The 18952-nt window shown below is 32.4% G+C and overlaps 1 protein-coding gene across 6 annotated transcripts; it reads right to left on the bottom strand.

Annotated features, from left to right (window-relative positions):
- Positions 1-7037: 7037 nt before the first annotated feature.
- On the bottom strand, positions 7038-12137 carry LOC121237522. Of its 6 annotated transcripts, none has more exons than XM_041134284.1 (3): positions 9252-12137; positions 8097-8292; positions 7038-7759 (listed from the first exon to the last, which is right to left on the bottom strand). In XM_041134284.1, the coding sequence occupies exons 1-2, from the start codon at positions 11583-11585 to the stop codon at positions 8116-8118; spliced, it is 2511 nt and encodes an 836-aa protein (XP_040990218.1). In that variant the 5' UTR covers positions 11586-12137; the 3' UTR covers positions 7038-7759; positions 8097-8115. The 6 variants fall into 6 exon arrangements, 5 of the variants coding, with proteins under 5 accessions (XP_040990218.1, XP_040990216.1, XP_040990217.1 ...); XM_041134282.1 differs by having other exon boundaries at positions 7038-7762; positions 9252-12136; XR_005934933.1 differs by lacking the exon at positions 7038-7759 and adding an exon at positions 8486-8558 and having other exon boundaries at positions 8151-8292; positions 9275-12135.
- Between the last annotated feature and the right edge of the window lie 6815 nt (positions 12138-18952).

The following is an 18952-nucleotide window of genomic DNA, read 5'->3' as shown; positions in this document are numbered from 1 at the left end:
TTTTTTTTATCATGTTTACTAAGATGTTGTTTGGATAATAAGTTGAGATAAAATCAGTTGAGATAAAAATTGAAAGTTGAATAAAACATTGTTAGAATATTATTTTTTAATACTATTATTATTTTGAAAATTGAAAAAGTCTAATTGTTTATATTTAGTGTGAAAATTTAGAAAAATTGTAATGATAAGATGAAATGAGATGAAATAATTCCATTATACAAATGAGATCTAAGAATGTCACTCAATTTACTAGAAAAATGCTTGTTGCAAGCATCTAGTGCAAACGGGGCTGATGTGGAAACTACTCATCCCAAATCCCTCGAATTCAAAATACTGCTGGGCTGTGAGAGAGAGGTGATGAGAGAGACGACCCAAATGACCCAATGAGCGAGAGATAGAGAGAGTTGATGAGAGAGAGAGAGCGCTGATGAGAGAGAACATGTGTGTTTAGATAAATTAAATAAAATAATAATAATATGCGTTTAACATGGCATGGACGAATGCACGCTGGTTATATCTAACGAATGTATATAAATAACTGATTTACTATTACCTCTCAACTTGTCCATTTTGGCAAAAAACCCATAAAACCAATAAAAATTATAATTCATCCCTCTAAAGTTGACATAAACATTGTAACGGCGCAAAAGACAAGCAAACCACACCTCGGAGTGCTACCCATTTATAGTTTGAATAGCCGATGATACTATCTTTTTTTTTTTTGAAAAAAATAAGGTTTTATTGCTAAATCAAGTGACTTACATCATCTCACTGAATACAATGGACTAAATACAAGTCGGAATGTCTTCCAAATCATACAAGTCTTCATGCAACATCAGTGCATTACGAGCTAATTAATGAGCAGCTTTATTGGCACCTCCTCTCTTTACATGATTAGCAGACCAAACAACATAAGAATTGAGAATCTTTTTAGCATCATCAATCAGCAGACCCCGTGACTCCAATCCTCAGTAGTCTTACTAAGATTGTTAACCACTTGGAGAGCATTACCTTCCATAACAACTTCTTTAATGCCCATATGTTGACAAAAAATTACAGTTAGCATCAGAGTATATGATTCTGTAGTGAATAGAGTAGCAGATAAGGAACGTGGAGATCTTAGTGTCCCAATGACATTGCCATAAGAGTTCCTAATAATAACACCTATGCCAATTTTTCCAGCAGCTTTGTCTATGACATCATCCTAGTTCAGCTTGTAGATGCCGTCCTGATGTTTTTTCCATAAACAGCATGATTCTCTACCCATATTACTTTCCTTATGCTGCCTTTCTTGACTTTGCTGAAAGCTTTGGATCTCCTTTATTGCTGTATTGATGAGAGAATCTGGATGAGAGAAACTTTTCCCATGAATCAAGTTGTTCCTTCTGAACTAGATCAATCAAGCAATCACAGCAGTTTCATCTAATTCATCCTGCTGTAGATTCTTAAGCATATGACTCCATAATTCTAAGAAAGAACTCATGTGGCCTGACACATATTCTGAATCCTCTTGCATCCTTGACTCCAGACATCCTTAGCAACATCACAATCCCAAAGAACATGCTCAGTTGTTTCACGACCTCGTTTACAGATAGATTGTAAATTAATTAATATAGGCTCATGTGTAAAGCTCCAATAGAGGTTCAAGTTACACATGAGCCTATATTTCAAAAGAACTAATTAATTATATAATTATATAATTAATTTTTTATTAAAATATTATAAAGAGTAAGAACTTTTCATTATCTGAGATCATATATACTACAGATCCTTATCATTCAATATATATCTTTAATAAATAATTCAAAACTCACAAAATTAAAGTAGTAAATGACATGAAAAACTATACAATTAAAAAATATAAACAATAGTTTCATTCATTTAAAAAAGTTTCAATGGTCTAAAAGTAAATTAACATTCTTTTTGTATTATTTTAATTTTAAAAATACTTTAATTATAAAAAGATTACAAAAAAATAAACCCACATATTGATATGATTTGATACAATATATATAAATTTATAGAATTATTTTTATATTCTCTATTTGTGTAGGTAACACTTTTCTTATTTAAATTTAACGAATATTCCATAAAAAGGACTCATTAAAATCTCAAGGAACAAAAAAAGAATTTAGATACAGAACATGACATCAGCATGAAAGAAAGTTTTGCGTCATGTGTAGCCAGTGTAGGGACATCGACGTTAACAAGAGCTGACCCAGTCTTTCTTTGGTCAAAAGGACGTTGGCAGTTCCAAGGTTACTCACTCAGCCGGCTGGACCTGCCTCTAGTTGCTTTCATCTTTCATACTAATATATATATTTTTTAAAAACATTTATTTTCATATTATATCAAGAGTGGTGATACAACCCAATCACACTTTATTTATAATTTTTAATAAAATAATATTTATAAATATCAAATTAAAATAAAAGTCAAATTCTAAGTTTACAAAATATATTATTTTAATCCATAATTATGATCAAATTATTAACAAGTTGTTAGTCTATCATTTTTATTATATAAAAGTCTGATATGTTATGTCAATCTCGATATTATATAAGTCGACTCACAAAATATATTCTATTTATATTAATTAAAAAAAATACTTATAATAAATAATTTATACGAATGGGTCATATTGTATTACATGGTGAAGGTGTTGGATTATAATTTTTTTATTATACAATTTGGACGGTGAATACAAATCCAAAAGGAAATTAAAATATGTTTAAGATGTTCAACCCATAAAATTGAATGATTCAAGTTATAATTGATTGATTCATATACGATAAAAACCGATTCAACATGAAATTAGACGCACGACATTCAATAATAATAATTTTTCTCAAACCTTTTCAAGTCTGGCATGAGGCCAACACAAACTAATTTATTAGAGTTAAAGAACATGATAATTTAAATTAGTCTATTAAATTAAGATGCACTCGTATCTAATTCTGATCTAACTTGACATAATACGATAAGTTGTGATGGATTTTGATGTATTACATTCGTAAAGTGTTAAAGTGTCGCGAATTTTCATTGAAAAAAGTAAATAAATATAAAAATGAATATCATACTATCATCTTACTTTCATCCTACTATACAAGATGTGTAATGTTATACACCATACTTTTATCTTATTAAGTAAGATGTGACACATTCAACACAATTAGATGATAAATAAATATTTAATAAATAATCATTTAATGGTTATAAATGTATCACATCTTACTTAATAAGATAAAAATAGTATAATAATATAGTGAATATAATTTTTCTTTTTTATATTATCTTGTGTTTTCGCATAAATAATTTCTCATGATAAAAATAGTAGAAAAATGCTAGGGAATCTGTTTTGGACTCCCGTTAAGTTTTCTCGATGTTTTTTTTTTTTAATCTTAGTGATTAAGAAAATATTATTAATAATATTGTGAATTTATTTTTTTTTAAATATTTAAAAGTGTTAAAAAAATAACTTGAAAAAAAGTAATCTTTACAAAAAAAATTTCACGTCATTTTTTAATACTTTTAAATATTTTAAAAAAATTATAATGTTATTAAAAAATATTTTCTTAAAGTTAAAAAAAAACTAAAAAATAAAATAAGAAATAAAACAATCGGGGAAGAATCGGAGCAGCGGGTCAAATCATTGGAAGTCCGTTTCGTCGTAGGGCGGTCCCGCACTGGGGTCCACACTTAGAATAATGACCAATACGTAGGCCCCGTATTGTGATTTCATATATCTGAGATTCTGACATACAATTATTTCGTTGCGGGTGGGCTCCATATAAGTACGGATGTTACTTTTAAAGGCTATGATTTCGACACGTGCCGCATATCTACCGAAACCAATTACTCTCCTATCGGAGAAGGCTATCATGAGGTTTGCTTCAAAGTTCAAGGAGCACTGTTTACGAAACCAATCAATTACTAACTTAATTAAGTTATTATTTTTTAATTGAAGAAAATTATCACTAATAAAAAAAAAAATAGAGACTATAAACTATAAACACACACGATACTTTATATAATTATTATTTTTAAAAATAAATAATATATTTATAATATATTTCATAAAAATAACATCATTTTATAAAAATATATTTATTTTAAAACATAATTATGAAATGTATTGTAAAAAATATTATGTAGATATCATTATTCAGAAAAGAAAAAAAATAATAAATCTGACTTTATGTAATACAATAAATCTAATTTATAATAAAAAAATATTTATAATTTGATGTAACATATGAAATTAGATATTTTAAAAATAAAAAGGAATGCTATTGGTTGAGTTTGTAAAATGTTCACAATATTATTGGTGGCATAATGGAAATGATTGTTTGTGGGGTTGAATCCTAGTCCGACAGGTGAAGATGAAGATGAAACCAGACAGTTCTTAAATATATTAGGTACAAAATGTTTTGCAGTGTGACACAAACAACATATCTTCGGACAAGCCGTCATACAATCAAGCGTTTAAAGGTGTTAGAGATAAATAATAATGTTCGGATAAACCGTCAACGTTGGCAGTTAATCTGATTGGAAGTCCAGCATCAGATGAACAATCAACATGGTTTGCTTTCAAACTTGGTTATTTCGATCAATTCATTTTATTTTATCACATTTTAAACTTCTCCGAACATGAAAAAAAAATATACGAAGACTTTGAAAAAAAATTACAAAACGTATCGATTTTTGATGGGATAGAATAATGTTATTCATTATTTAATTTTTATCATTTTATGATATAATATTAGATAATTAAAAATTATTTATTATATTTTATTTATAAATGTATTATCTTATAATGTTTAAGAAAATAAAAAGATGATAAAAAAAAAATGATAATAGATTTACTCTTAGAAGAGATGAGTAGTCGTCGATTTACAACTTATTTATAAGGATTATTCTCGTCGTACAGGGACCACAGAAAGAATTTAGGGTTATTCTCGAGTTGGGTTGGTGAAAAATACGTAAAGCGGGATTGACTTGTGGCAGCATTTCTAAGAAGGCGCGAGTTTACTCAAAAAATTAACAAATAAATAAGCAAAAAATGAGTGTTCCATGTGAAACAACAGTGAAAGCAACGTAGACTGTATCATTTTCCATAGCTATTTGTCAGTGATTTGCGAAAAAAACAAAATGAGTTGACCCAAAAAGCCGTGGTCCATCGACAATCTTGGCTATGACAAGGTTAGTTCATATATAATTTTTTACATTTTTCTATGCAACATAAGATCACGTTTCCTTTTTGTTTTTAGGTTTTTTGTATATATATCTATCTGTTAAGAATTGCGTGTACCGATTTTCCATTACAGGAGTTTGGATTAATTTTTTTATATAATACATCTATTTTATAATTTAATCAATTTATAAACTTATTTTTATATATTTATTAGTGGCTAAAATATTTATCATTTTTTTTTTTTAACATCATTTCAATCGCTTAGATCATTCCCCCGACAGTCAACCAAGTGTTAATTACTAGAGCATTAACGGAAAGATTAAATTACCACAAACAATGAGAAAGTGAACGCAATAATCTTGCTATAGTAGCTGTCTAGCTAGAATGGAAGAAAGAAAAGATAAAAAGAAAAAGGTTGCATGATGGGGGGAAGAGCATTGGAATGGAGAAGATTCTTGTATAAAGACAGGGTCGTCCGATACAAATCATGATATTTCTTTCCCCTTTAACACCAAAAATTAAAAAAAAAATAAAAAATAAATTGAGTGGAGTGAATTAGACCATACTGATGAAAAGCTCAACCGAGAGAGAGAGAGAGAGAGAGAGAGAGAGAGAGGGGGGTTAGTTGGTGGGCAGTCGGCATTAATAAAAAGTATTGCCGACAAAAAACTCTCTCTCCCCACTAAAATGAGAAATTAAACCAATGATGGCGGTGAATAATACAGTACTCAATTCATCAATACTTTTCTACTCAGTTCACTCATTAGAAAGGGATGACCCACTTGATTTTTCACTTTTTAACTGTTTGTGGAGGTGTAATGGTTTGATTCTGAAGCAACCCTGAGACTTGAGAGAGAGAGAGAGAGAGCAGAGCAGATTTCGAACTGCTTTTAGGACTTTTGTATTATGAGGTACATGGTGAATTGGCACTAGGATCTTCACTCCTTTGCCATGAAAAGATGCAAAGTAAAAAGTTAAACCCAACACACCCCCCCCCCCCCCCCCCCCCCCCCCCCCCCCCCCCCCCCCCCCCCCCCCCCACACAAAAAAAAAAAATGGGCAACTCCTTTACTAGCTGTGAAAATGGTTGATGGTAAACAATCGTTGGATGATTATTGAAAATTAGTAAATTTGAAATTTTGATGAGGTTTACAGATAAGAAAAGGAAAAAAAAATACAAAAATACAAACACAACTTTATTTCACTTTGTTTTTTTTTTTTTTTTTTAAAAAGACAGTACTTCAATTTTATTGATAACCTTTACTTGTAACGGAAGAAAACCGTAGTTACAAACAAAACCTGAAGGTTACCAAACCAAAACCAAAACCAAAACAAAGAAGCTGTTTGTTTGGTAAGAAGTCATCTGCATAATTATTATGCTTCTATGGCTTGGAGAAGAGAAAGTCTCTATAGCTATCTCTTGAGATGATGCCATGCAAAACAGTGCCCAACATGTTGCACTTCGAAACTCCTCGATGTTCTCTTGCAAAGAAAATTGTAATTACCAAGCACTAAGGCATTTTAATGGCCTAAAGTTGGACATGAATATCCTATGATAGCTTTAGAAAATTGACAAATATATTTTGCGGGAAAAATCTAATTGTAAGCGATTCTGCACACTAATACGCGCACCCATTCAATATGATTGGTCAGAAAGTAGATTTTATTGAAAACAGTGCTAATTTAAATTTAGAATATGAAGGCAACAATATTAGTACGCAGATTAGTACGCAAACTTGCTTGTAAATAGCAAAACCCTATTTTGCGACATACACATCCCGACAACATCTTTGAATACTCAATAATAAACTTGTACCAGCACAGGTAACTTTGATAGCAATCATAACACTAAAAAAAATTATTCATAAATGAAATGTGGAAAAAGATCCAATTAAGGTTGCATCAGCAGTGCCCTGTTAAATATAATTTTTTTCAACACCCATTGTTATTTGAAACCAGACCAGAAAAATCAATTCAAAGTTCGTTGTAGAATCACTCTCAAGTATCTCCTTGTGTTGCTTCAAGCCGACAAGTCTTCTTTGCTTCGGGACCTCTCAAGAGTCAAGACCTTTCTCATAATCACGGGGAGCATCACCCATTAACTCTGCATAATGCCACAGCCTTGGAATGTTTAAGAGAGAAGTAACCCAAGGCTCTGATTTGATGGGGGTTAAGATAAAAAGAAAAACAAAACCCATTTATCTCCACGGCAAACAAGCTAGGATAAAGACTTCCACTCCTTTTATTGTGGGGCTTCACTCTCTCAAAGACACAAAAACCAGGAGATATTTCTGAAGATGGAAACAGCTTGTAGTGCTCTTCCAGCTAGAAAGGTTTACTCTCAGGTCCTTCCAAGGTAGTTGACCCGGCTCACCATCCACCCGAACAGTTTGAGCAAAACTCTGGCGTTTTGCAAGAAGACACACCCCAATGCAGAAGTTTCAAGTCAAATCCTTCTAGGATCCTTTTGGCAAACTTCTCTTTAATCATGGTCCATCCAATCCTACTAACAACCAACCCATTTATGGTGGAACCTCTCCAGTCCAACGATATCTTTGTCGAATGCTTCTGTCACCAAAAAGATAAAATTCATATCATCATATCCACAGTTTCTTCAGTCCAACTTACAGAAATTTTTTTTCTCCGGTTAAAACTAAAGGTTCTCTAAAAGAAAGAACTTATTCTCCTTTGTGAGCTTCAAAACCTCAAACACAGAAAATCCAGTACTAGATTTGAGTGGAAAAGAACTAATGAATGAAAGGGTTTTTGAGTAGTTCCGAGTGGATTGTAAACCAGGCAGACTGCAGACAGTGCGTGTAGATAAGCCAAAACACACTTTAAAGAGGAAGTGAACCTTAATTAGCTGTAGTACGCATAAATATGTAAAGGATCAAGCAGAAACCTATGGTTGTCGAGGGAACTCAATTCGCTGAAAGACTGACCACAAGATATCTGTAAAAGAACAATTGGAGCTTCCAAGGCAAACCCTCACGATCATTCTTCCATGTATAAAAGAGCACTAAATGAACTGTGCTGTACAGACGATTAATCATGCATGGCAACCAAGGAACTACCAGCAGTCCACACATCCGTTGAATCTGAAAACAAGGGGCCAATTGTTCAGTTACATAAGCTTCAAGAGGTCAACTATGACTTTGGGATGAATTCACATTTCGACAAGTTTTTTCCAAAAAGAAATATTATTGCGTCTGAAGATCAATCACTTTATTAATCGAGTTAGGATGGTGAAGATTAGTAATATAATAACTGAGTGACAGAATAAAGCAGCACCTTCACAGATTTTGAGAATGCAATTACGGAGAGGTTAGTTTTGGAGTAAATCAATGTCCACTTGAGATAGTTCCTGCAAATATGTATCAGATACAGTCCTAAAGGTAAATTGTTACAATTGAATGACGAAAGAGCATCTTCTACATTAAAAGCCAAATAAACTCTGATATAAATACTGAATACACACACAATACACAGATCCACACACATCTCCATCACATCAACTCTGATTACATGGCAAAATAAAAATTACCCCCTCTATGTTTGCAAATATCTAATTGTTAGTTTAAATCTCATAGAAAAAGTTAGAATGGATATTCAATCGTAAAACTTTAAGGAGAGAATAAAACCTTCCCCTTCATAAAAATTATTCATCTCGAATTACTAGAGGAATAAAAATTTTACAGCATTCTTCCTGGTGGGAAACTTTGTTGCTCGTGTAGCATTCTCTATCTTTACAAAGTAGAAGATTTCCTTTTTTTTTTTTTTCTGCAAACCCAAAAACTCGGACTTTATCTAAGGTGAAGATGGGATGTTTCTTGATGCATGAGGTCGAGCGGTAGGAATACAAAATTCAATCCCTTGTCAGTGACTTCTCTTCCCCACCTGACTGCCCCCAAAATCTTGTAAAGAGTAAGTAAGGAAATACCAAAATGGAAACGAAGAAAAACAATTAAGATGTGGAAAGAATTCAATAAATCCTACAAATTTAGTTTCTAAACAAGTGAAAAGAAAAATGCTACACCGAGGATGTATCGACAAGAACCTCATTTAGCACATCATCCTCACCGTTTGACAAGGTGAACTGCTCGGCATCCTTATCCTCGTCACTTGAAAAATCCCGTCTCTCAAGTTTTGAATGAGCTGCAATGAATATCAATTTCTGAGCCCTGTCCATACCCACCCTTGAGTGCCCATGGGCACACACCCATCTCAAGAAAGACCAATTGCATTTGAAACCACAAGAAGTTGCGTGAAGAAAGATAAGCCTAACTGCGACTTTCCATAGCGACTTAAATTCAGTAAGATGCGTTTCCCACACAAGCCTACTGCTCTGGGGGTTGGCAATTTTCGTCTTTCCAGTAACGGGGTCCCTCTCCTTCATCTGTACAGCTCGTGCATAGACTGGATCAAGCCCCTCCGTTCTCCATTTCATAAGTTCCATAAGCACAATATGAGCTTCTTCTCTCGAAACAAGCCGGGTTATGAGCTTATCCACATCCTTTTCCTGCTCAGAATTCAAGCGCTTGAATGGTGGAAGGTACTTTCCACTAGTGTCCTTGATCAGATAAAGAGGATCAAGTATATAAGCAGCAGCCCAAGCTGGGTGATAGTTTTTCTTGAACCGCCTTTCAATCACCTTCTCTACTGGTCCTTCAGCGATGTGGAACTTGGAGCACCAATCCCTCACTTTTGCTCTAAGGTCGTCCCAAAGTGGGAGGCATTGCCCTACTAATGGCCTTTCCGCCTCAATATCTTGAGCCATGTTCTTGATTAATTTAATCAACGAGTGCACTGCCTCCAATTCATTCCAGAACCCCACATCCTGAATCATCTCCCCGACTTCTCTCGCAATTGGGTCCTCCATTGCTACCATCTTGTACGATTCATCCAGCAAAACCAACGGTAGCGTTCGAGCAGAATTCAGTATATCCTCCACCATTGTATATACAGATGCAATGTTTACACTGTCACTCTCGCGCAACGGTACTCTTAGCAACCCGGCATGTCCATGCTCCTGCAACTGATATTTATGGAAGCTATTCCGAATCTGAGACCTGTAATTGAAAAAATTGGCTAGCTTGAAACAATTCCCAGTGACAGTCTTGAACAATGGAAGCTCCCTGCTGAAGTCCTTAATCAAACTATTGAACGCCTGGAACTGACAAGAAAGATTAACCATCCAATGATACTGAGTCTCCAAATTCCTCAATGCCTTGGCCTTAAACTTGTCTGCAACTATACCTACACACTGCTGCACGGCATTCCCACAAATGCCCGTGATTGTCTCCCACAAAACCTCCTCTGCGTACTTAGAAGGCACAGAACCACTAACAAACGCTGCTTTCCGATACAAACTAGTTCCATTTGGAAGATTCACAGTCAAGTTCACCAAGCTCTCTTCCACCGGAACCCCATAATTCTTGGATTTCCACCCATCGGAGGCAATCTGAAAGAACATAGCGTCTCTAATCCTCACTTCAGACTCAGCCTTGGCTTCCTCATACTTAGTATCCAATCTAGCACCGGTGAAATCTCTCCGAGACACCGCCGGCAACCCAACTTGATTCAGGAAAGCTCGGAACTTGGGGTGTTCCAAGCTCGAGAAAGAGACCGACCCGCAAGACTCGAAGACCCAATCAGCGAGGAAATCAAGCGTGCAATCAATCTGGGTCTTACTGAGTGTCGGTCCAGGTGACGTTTTCGGACTCTTGAGCTTCTTGACACTGTCCTCCAACATAGCAAGAGCTCCCAAATCCTCTTTCCCACCGGAGAGCATCAAATGCGGCTGCTGTGGCAGCAAATTCCCCGAGCTCGGCGTCAACACTGTCGTCACCGACATCGCCTGCGAGAACGAAAGCTCGAACCGCGACGGATCCACTATTGCCAGCGGTGGTACATGGTACGAACAACCCGAGCCAGAGCCACCACCACCACCACCAGCAGCTGAAGCAGAAGATGAGCTACGCTTACGATTGTTGGGTTGCAGAGAAGGAGCCGGCGAAGCCATTGAAACAGAGGAGGGTGACATGGAGGGAATGGATTTGGCGACGGAGTTGAAATTGGGGCAAGTACCGCGCTTGAGGTGCTCGGAGGCGGTGCGGGACGGGTTCGAGGCCGAAAAAACTGCGTCGCAGAGAGAGCACCTAAGCTTGACTGCTTTGGGCAGGCCCGTATCGCTGTTATGAACCAGCATGGGCTCCAGGTGCGCCCAGTACCACGCCCCTTTCCCCTTAATGGCCTTGGTACGAACCATCACCAACCCTTCGTACCTCTTGTGAACGGCCTTAGCAGTCAGTTCTTCACTTGACACTGTGGCGGAGGCGGCGACGGTAGCGGCTGAGTCCACTGGCGGTGGTGCAGTGTTTGTAGCCACCATTGCGAGGACCCAGATGAAAAGGAACAAAAAAGCTGGGTTCTTGTTTGGGAATTCCGAACTTTGAAAGGTTCTTTTTTTACCGCAGTAGCAGTGTCATCGTCATCATCGTTGTCGTCATTCTTGCCGGGTTGGATAGAGCTGCTGAAATGGTAGCGCTTTCGTCGCATTTAGCCCGGGTAAGGAGTCTGGAGTGGCCGGAGCTTGAATTTCCGGCGGAGTGCCATGCCGGAGCCCAGCGATCTATGGAGATATTTGGAGAGAAAGGGGTACTGGCTTTCGTTTCACTGATGGGGTCACTTCAGCTATTTTTCTGAGACCAAGACGCTGAAAGAAACAATGGGCAAGAAACAAGGAAAAGACGTGTACGCGCTTCAACGCGCCGCTTATGTGCGCGTGGGAAGCCCGATGGAGACATGTGGATGGGAGCTGGTACCAAGGAAGGTAAAACCACAGTCCGATGTACGCGAAGACACTACCTGAGGATTGGTCGTTACTTCCAAGTGATTGGGGAGTGAAACACACGCGTGCTTTTGGGAGGGTATTGGTATTTTGTGTATTTTATGCTTTTTTTTTCGTGTTGTTGGGTCTTGTGGGGAAGAGAGTCTTCCAAGTCCCTTGTCCTTTTCGTTCCTCTTTATTTCATGTTTATTATTTCTTTCTTTGAGAAAATACTAATTTCACTTTTAGGATTTGTTTATAAATAGATTTTTTTCATATCATTTTATTTCATTTTTTTAAACATAATTTAAATTTAAATTTTTTAAATTAATCCTTACAACTTTTTCAAAAAAATTTTCTAAACTTTCAAATAAAAAATAAAAAATAAAAAATAATTCAATTTTTTTAAATCTCTAAATAAAAATAATATTATAAAATTATATTCTAATAATATTTTAATTTTATAATATTTTTTAATTAACTTTTTTTCTTATTTTTCAAAATTTTAAAAATATTCAACTCAAATTATAACATTATTAACACAAAATTTTCATGGCATCGCAATTTCCAGGCCAACCAATTAGGTTTCCTTATTGTGTGACTTCTATATGTTGGTTTATTTATGTAGAATGTGGACAAAAAAGGGTAACCTAGGAATTTAATTTGATTCCAACCAGTTCATCTTGGTGGTACTGTTGACCAAAGACCAACCAATAAAATTGCCTTGAATGACTTCACCAAACGTCGTATGGAATCAAAGGGCTTCGGATTTCTCTCTTTATTTTACCAACATTTGGGATTATTTATTTCCAAAGTCCCAAGAGTAGGTAGCTAGGCATAAACAACATATGTAAAATGCTTCTTTCTTTCGGTCTTTATGCTCCAATTTCTGTACCATCTATAACTTCTAATATTGTGCCAATATTAGCACGCTAGGATACTTTCTTTGTTGAATCGAACTTAATTTATTTCAAACCAATTATTGATAGAACTTGTTACTTTTTCAAAATTTTATACAAAAGTTCAACTCATTTTAACCTACTTAATTCATTTTAATATAAAAAATTAAACTCATCTCAACCTAAAAAATTTATACCCATCTCAATAGGAGATACAAAATACTATTATTTACAACTCAACTTAACTAATCTCAATATTTCAATGTAGTTAAACATTCCATCTTATATGGTTTTATTCTCTTTATATTTGTATGTTAGTGATGAAAAATTCTATAAATTTATCCGTGATATCTTATTTTAAAAAGTGATAAGGGTATATGATATATGAGATCTCACATTATTTGAGAATGAAAAGTTTTTATTTTTTATAATGTTTCAATAGAACTCCAATTATATCATTAACTAATCCTTTTAGAATATATGTCATGCAACTTGAATCTTGAATCTTCCATTAGATCATTACGTTATCTTTAAAGGGAAGATAGATTTAAAAAAATTAAAAAAAAACAACAACAACATATACCACATACTATGTCAAAATAATTCTAACTATAAAGGGTCATAATTTACAAACCCCTTAACTTACTACAAAATTTTTAAAAACTCTTTTATGATCTCATTATTTATAAAACAAACAAATTTTAGATGGTATTTTAATTTATCAAAATCAAGCCAGACCAATTATAACTGTATAACCAAAGTGATTATATAAAAGTAATCTCACAAATTGATATGATTTGATGATTCGTTAGACTGTAAAGTTATTTTATTATAAAGTAAATCTAATAAATTACATGAATGAATGCCAATTTATAAAATTATTTTTATATAACTATTTTATGACCGTAACACTCCTTAGAATTATGTTTTCTTCTATTTTTTTCGTAGGTATGCGAATAAAGCACAAGATCATTCAAACCAAATTGACTCTAAGATATAAAATTAAGATATTAATTTAAAAAAAAAAGTAAATAATTTTATTAGTCAATGTTGAATATTAATCCGAGTCAATAAATATAAACCCAACTATCACGCATCAATCTACCACCTCATCTACGTAAAACTTGAATCCTCAAACAGTGATTTGACGTCTTTGGCCCTAACAGCTAATCTACAAAGATGAACATAAACAAAGGAATGAGAGTGACACTATATATGTTCCAACTAGGCCGTTGTTGTTGTGTCGTGCGTGCCCCCAAGTGACCTGGTGCCTATAAAGTTTTATATGTCTCAGCGAAAAAGGATATTTTCTTTTTTTGTTTTTCAAAATAGCAATTTTAATGAGCTTCAAACTTCTATATATTGCACCTTCCAAAATAATTAGCACTTGTCTCAACAAAAGCTAATATGCTTAGGTTGTCTTCTTCTTTTTTTTTCTTTTTTTTTTCTGCTTGTCGCTCTCAAAGTTTCAGTCACAGTACTAAAGAATTTCATTTGTTTTCCTCGTATAAACCTCTTCTTAAGGAGATATTCCGCTTTCTTTCTTTCTTTTTTTTTTTTTTTATTTTTTATTTTTCTTCTTCTTTTCTTTTTCAACTTAAATAAGGTAATTTTTTTTAAGAAAATAATATAAATAATTAGATAATTTTTTCTACTAAAATCACATGGTATTAAAGTAGAGGTCATGAATTCGAACAATAAGACTCTGTTTAGATACAGAAACACTCTCAACTCATCTCATATCTCTAAAATTTTCATATAAAATATAATAAATAATTCAATTTTTTCAAAACTCAAAACAATAATAATATTAAAAAATAATATTCTAACAATATTTTATTCAACTCATTTAAAATCATCTCATCTTATTATCCAAACAAGCCCTAATTCTACACTACTTCAATTTAACTAAATATTTTACTTGTTTTTTCTAATTTTTTTTTTCTCAGCAAGTACACTTGTTTTTTCTAATTATTGGTGAGGGAGAATATATTAGCTTAAACTTTTAGAATAAGTAATGTTTAGAACAAGTGATAACTACATATGATATCGATTGTTCTATTCAACAAATAATATTCAAGACGCTATTTTATATTATTCTTTCCAATGCATCGATCAGCTCAAGATCTACTGGATTTTCTTATATATAAGAAGAATGCCATCTTCTGATCACAAATTATTAATTTTGTTTGGCATTCCATTTTCTTCTCAAGAAAAAGAAGAATAAGAAGAAGAGTACCATTTCAGAACATTTTTGCCATGCATGGCCTACATATATTTTTGGTTAACATTATCAAAACATGAAACAAAAGCCTGGATTTATGGCTTTATATTTGGTGGTTTGGCCATGATGGTGATCAAACTTTGAGCTGGGGTAGATCACATTTATAATATATATATATATATATATATATATATATATATATATATATATATATATATATGGAGGCTATGTTTCCACGACAGTCGACGTTGGCTTTACTTCGAAAAGAAGAATACGTAGCAAAATCGATCGGAACCAAAATTTAGTAATGGCAACGTACGAAGGAACGATACAACCTTAATTACTAAAGGAGAAGAATCAACATGCGTACACACAAGTCACTCTCCCGTTGAGTTAGAAGCTCACACGTCAAATTCATACAATCTTGGCCTTTGAAGCTATAATCAATGATTAAGTTAACGACATATCGTTTGATTTATTTTATAATACAAGATGATCATGATCGACAATGCTTTTCATGCATAACGGGCATAAATATTCTTGTTTCCCACCTTTCTCTTTGGCGCCATTCCTTTAACCCTAAATACTTGATAATCATATCTTAATTACGTATAAAAAAATATATAAAAATGGAAGAAAGTCTCTATCAGAAAACATGATATGAAAATATCCCTCGTGAGTCATGGTATGTTTTTTAAAATAGTTTCGACATAGTTTTATTTTAGAAAAATAATGAAAAAAAAAAAAAAAAAGCGTTAACATGACATGCACATGACATATATGTAGACAAAGACATGAAACTAAGACCATAAAATGGGATAGAAAATAATCTGTGCTTCCTAAGACCATTCAATATATAAAGCCACGATAAATGTCTGTATTCTCCCTTTTAAATAAAAATAACATACATGCACTTCCAAACAAAATACCATAAATTAATAAAACCATAATAAATAAAATAAAGAAGACATCACAACTCACATGTTTAATTAGAACATTGTCATTGACTTTATCAAAAGTCTAATTAAATGTAAAATATGATGAATTTCATCAAAATACAATTGCATTGAATTAGCAAAAAGGATAAGTGGGAAGTTTCGGGCTAAAGTAAATGGATGGGTTTATTTAATTTGAAGGATTACTATTCACCAAGCAAATCTATTTTTTATTAACGTTTAATCTTCAATAGATGTTTAATCTATATGAATATTCTTCAATTTCGTGCATGCAGTATCCCATAACAAGGTAGAAAGGTGTAATTTTGTCCGGTATCCCAAAAATAAAGACCGTCTTGTAATAATAATGTAAGAATCAAATTAAATTATTAATTAACATATAATTAGTGTAATTGTAAAATATAAACCAAATTAAACATATTATTATTAAAAAAATAATATTATATTATTATTTTGATGAATTCAATGGCTAATCCAATGTGGGGTTATGGTTATAGAGATTTTGAATTTATGAAAAACATATACTTTTCATCAAATTTTGGAGATAGTTTTGATGAAGCCAATACCAATGCTCTAAGTGCACTCTCATTGGATTAACTAAAAGCTAAATCCAATGAGAATTTAGCTATTAGAGAGCAAAATATGCTCACATTGGATTAGCCAAATTTCAAATATTTGGAATTTAGCTACAGTGACTTTCAAAAGTTTTTTCAAATTTGAAGGTTACTGTACATACATCAAATACATATTTTATTAATTATTTCTCTCTCCATTTCTTTCTATCACATATTTTATCACAATTGATATATTAATTTGAGTTAGTGATATATTAATTTAATAAAAATATGATTATTAATTAATATATAATAGGTAGAATAGTAAAATATGATAAAAATAAATAAATTAATAATTAAAAAAATTAAATATTTTTAAAATTATTAGTTATTCATTATTATATAATAAATAAATATATAATCTAATGTAGAGATTTGATGTGAATAACTAAAACCAAATTCATCTTATATTATTTTATTATTATATAATGAAAAAATATATATTCCAATGCGGAGATTTATGTAAATGGAATAGCTAAAAGTCAAATTTCTCTTACATTCATAAAAAAATGTCATTTAACTTTGATTAATCCAATGAGAGTACTCTAATTAAGATGAGAGGGGACTAGAATATTGTAAAAAAAAAAAAAATACTTAATTATCTATTTCACATACTTTTCTTTATTTAAGCCAATTGTGTACGTTCAAATTTAGAAGTCTCGAGTCCATTAATTATAAGTCAAAACCCTGCCAATTTTTCCAAAAATGGGAGCTATCCCCCCTCAATTCAAAACTTGATGCCACATTCTCTCCATTCAATTCAAACTTACGATCAAATACCATTATTCTCTCCTCTTAATTTCTTCCCCCTCGATCCCTTTTCATTATTTTATCTTGCTATCAGGTGTTACAAGAGAAGTGGACTTGGTGATCGCATGGGATGCACGGAGACAGATCATAACACAGAATTATGAACAAATTTCTAGGAAAAGTAAAGAATTTCCAACAAAACATGATGAATGCTGCATATTATATATATATATATATATATATATATATATATAGTAACAATATCCCCAAATAATTACCATGCATCTTATCTGATTTATTTGTTTTAAGGTTTGGTTTTGGTACGTTCATTATTTGTGAATGATGTTTGCGGCTGCCATGACATGAGGTTGTAATCTTGATCTAGTTCTAACCAAATTTCGGGTTTCTTAATGTCAATAACATAGTTGGCGACAGAGTTCTTTATTCCTCCAATCTCTCTTGTGAGCTGGGGCAGACTTTCCTTCTCAAAGGACATGAACAGATCTTCTTTACCTCTGGCAATATTGCTTTCGGTCTTTCAATCCCGAAAATAATGCAACATTTTGTACCATATACTTTCCCTACATGCTATGCCATCAAATACACTTCGCTTTATATATATATATATACATATATATATATATATATATTTATATAAATTATTTTATATAAAAGGATACAAGGCACATATTTAAAATAAGTATTTTAGCCACAAAAGATTTTTATAAAAGTAAATTTATAAATTGAAATAGTTTGATGTGATACGTGAGATTATAAAGTTACAATTTTTATTGTAATATAGATCTATTGTATCATATAAAATTACATCAATTGTGAGTTTATTATTAAGATAATGATAGGGTGTACACCAAATTTGCACTTCAAATATGCATACCATGTAAATGGATTTTTTGTTTTTGTTTTAAATATTTTTTAAACATCTTTAACCATTAAGAAAAAAAAATACAAATTCACTAATAGTCAATGTCTTAACCATTAAGAAAAATTAAAAGAAAATACAAGTTGATACATTTGGTAGTTATACTATTATTTTCTTTATTATTATAAAATTTCTTTGTGAATATAGAACTACGAGTAGAACCAACCCATGATTTTGGCAATTACTTGCATCCAAGATTTTGGCAAGAGCGATATGAAACGAACAAACAAAAAAGAAATCGAATATAAAGAGTTTAATATAGTGATAAAGTATACAAAAATTTCATGTACAATTATTTTTGTATATTTATTGTACACTTTACTAATATAATTGGTTATATTAATTTTTTTTAATATAAAATAACTTATTTAATCAATTATATTATTAAAATATATAAAAAAAAAATACATAAAAGTAACCGTATAGAATATGACACAATGAGAAAGCTAATTTGTAATTTTCCTCCTTTATAAAAAGTGCGGAAAAGGAAAATGGGCCAAGGAGGCCCACAAACACAATGAAAGCTGAAACTTTGTTCCGCAATTA

Source organism: Juglans microcarpa x Juglans regia, chromosome 6S (genome assembly GCF_004785595.1).
Source record: "Juglans microcarpa x Juglans regia isolate MS1-56 chromosome 6S, Jm3101_v1.0, whole genome shotgun sequence".
NCBI lineage: Eukaryota > Viridiplantae > Streptophyta > Magnoliopsida > Fagales > Juglandaceae > Juglans > Juglans microcarpa x Juglans regia.
The sequence above is the reverse complement of the archived record's forward strand: the minus strand, read 5'-3'. Positions and strand labels throughout refer to the sequence as shown.

Coding starts and splice junctions, on each gene's coding strand:
- LOC121237522 (XM_041134283.1), bottom strand. CDS start 11,585: ATGGTGGCTACAAACACTGCACCACCGCCAGTGGACTCAGCCGCTACC. Junction 8,293..9,251: donor AGGATGATGTGCTAAATGAG/GTTCTTGTCGAT, acceptor CCTTGTTTTCAG/ATTCAACGGATGTGTGGACT.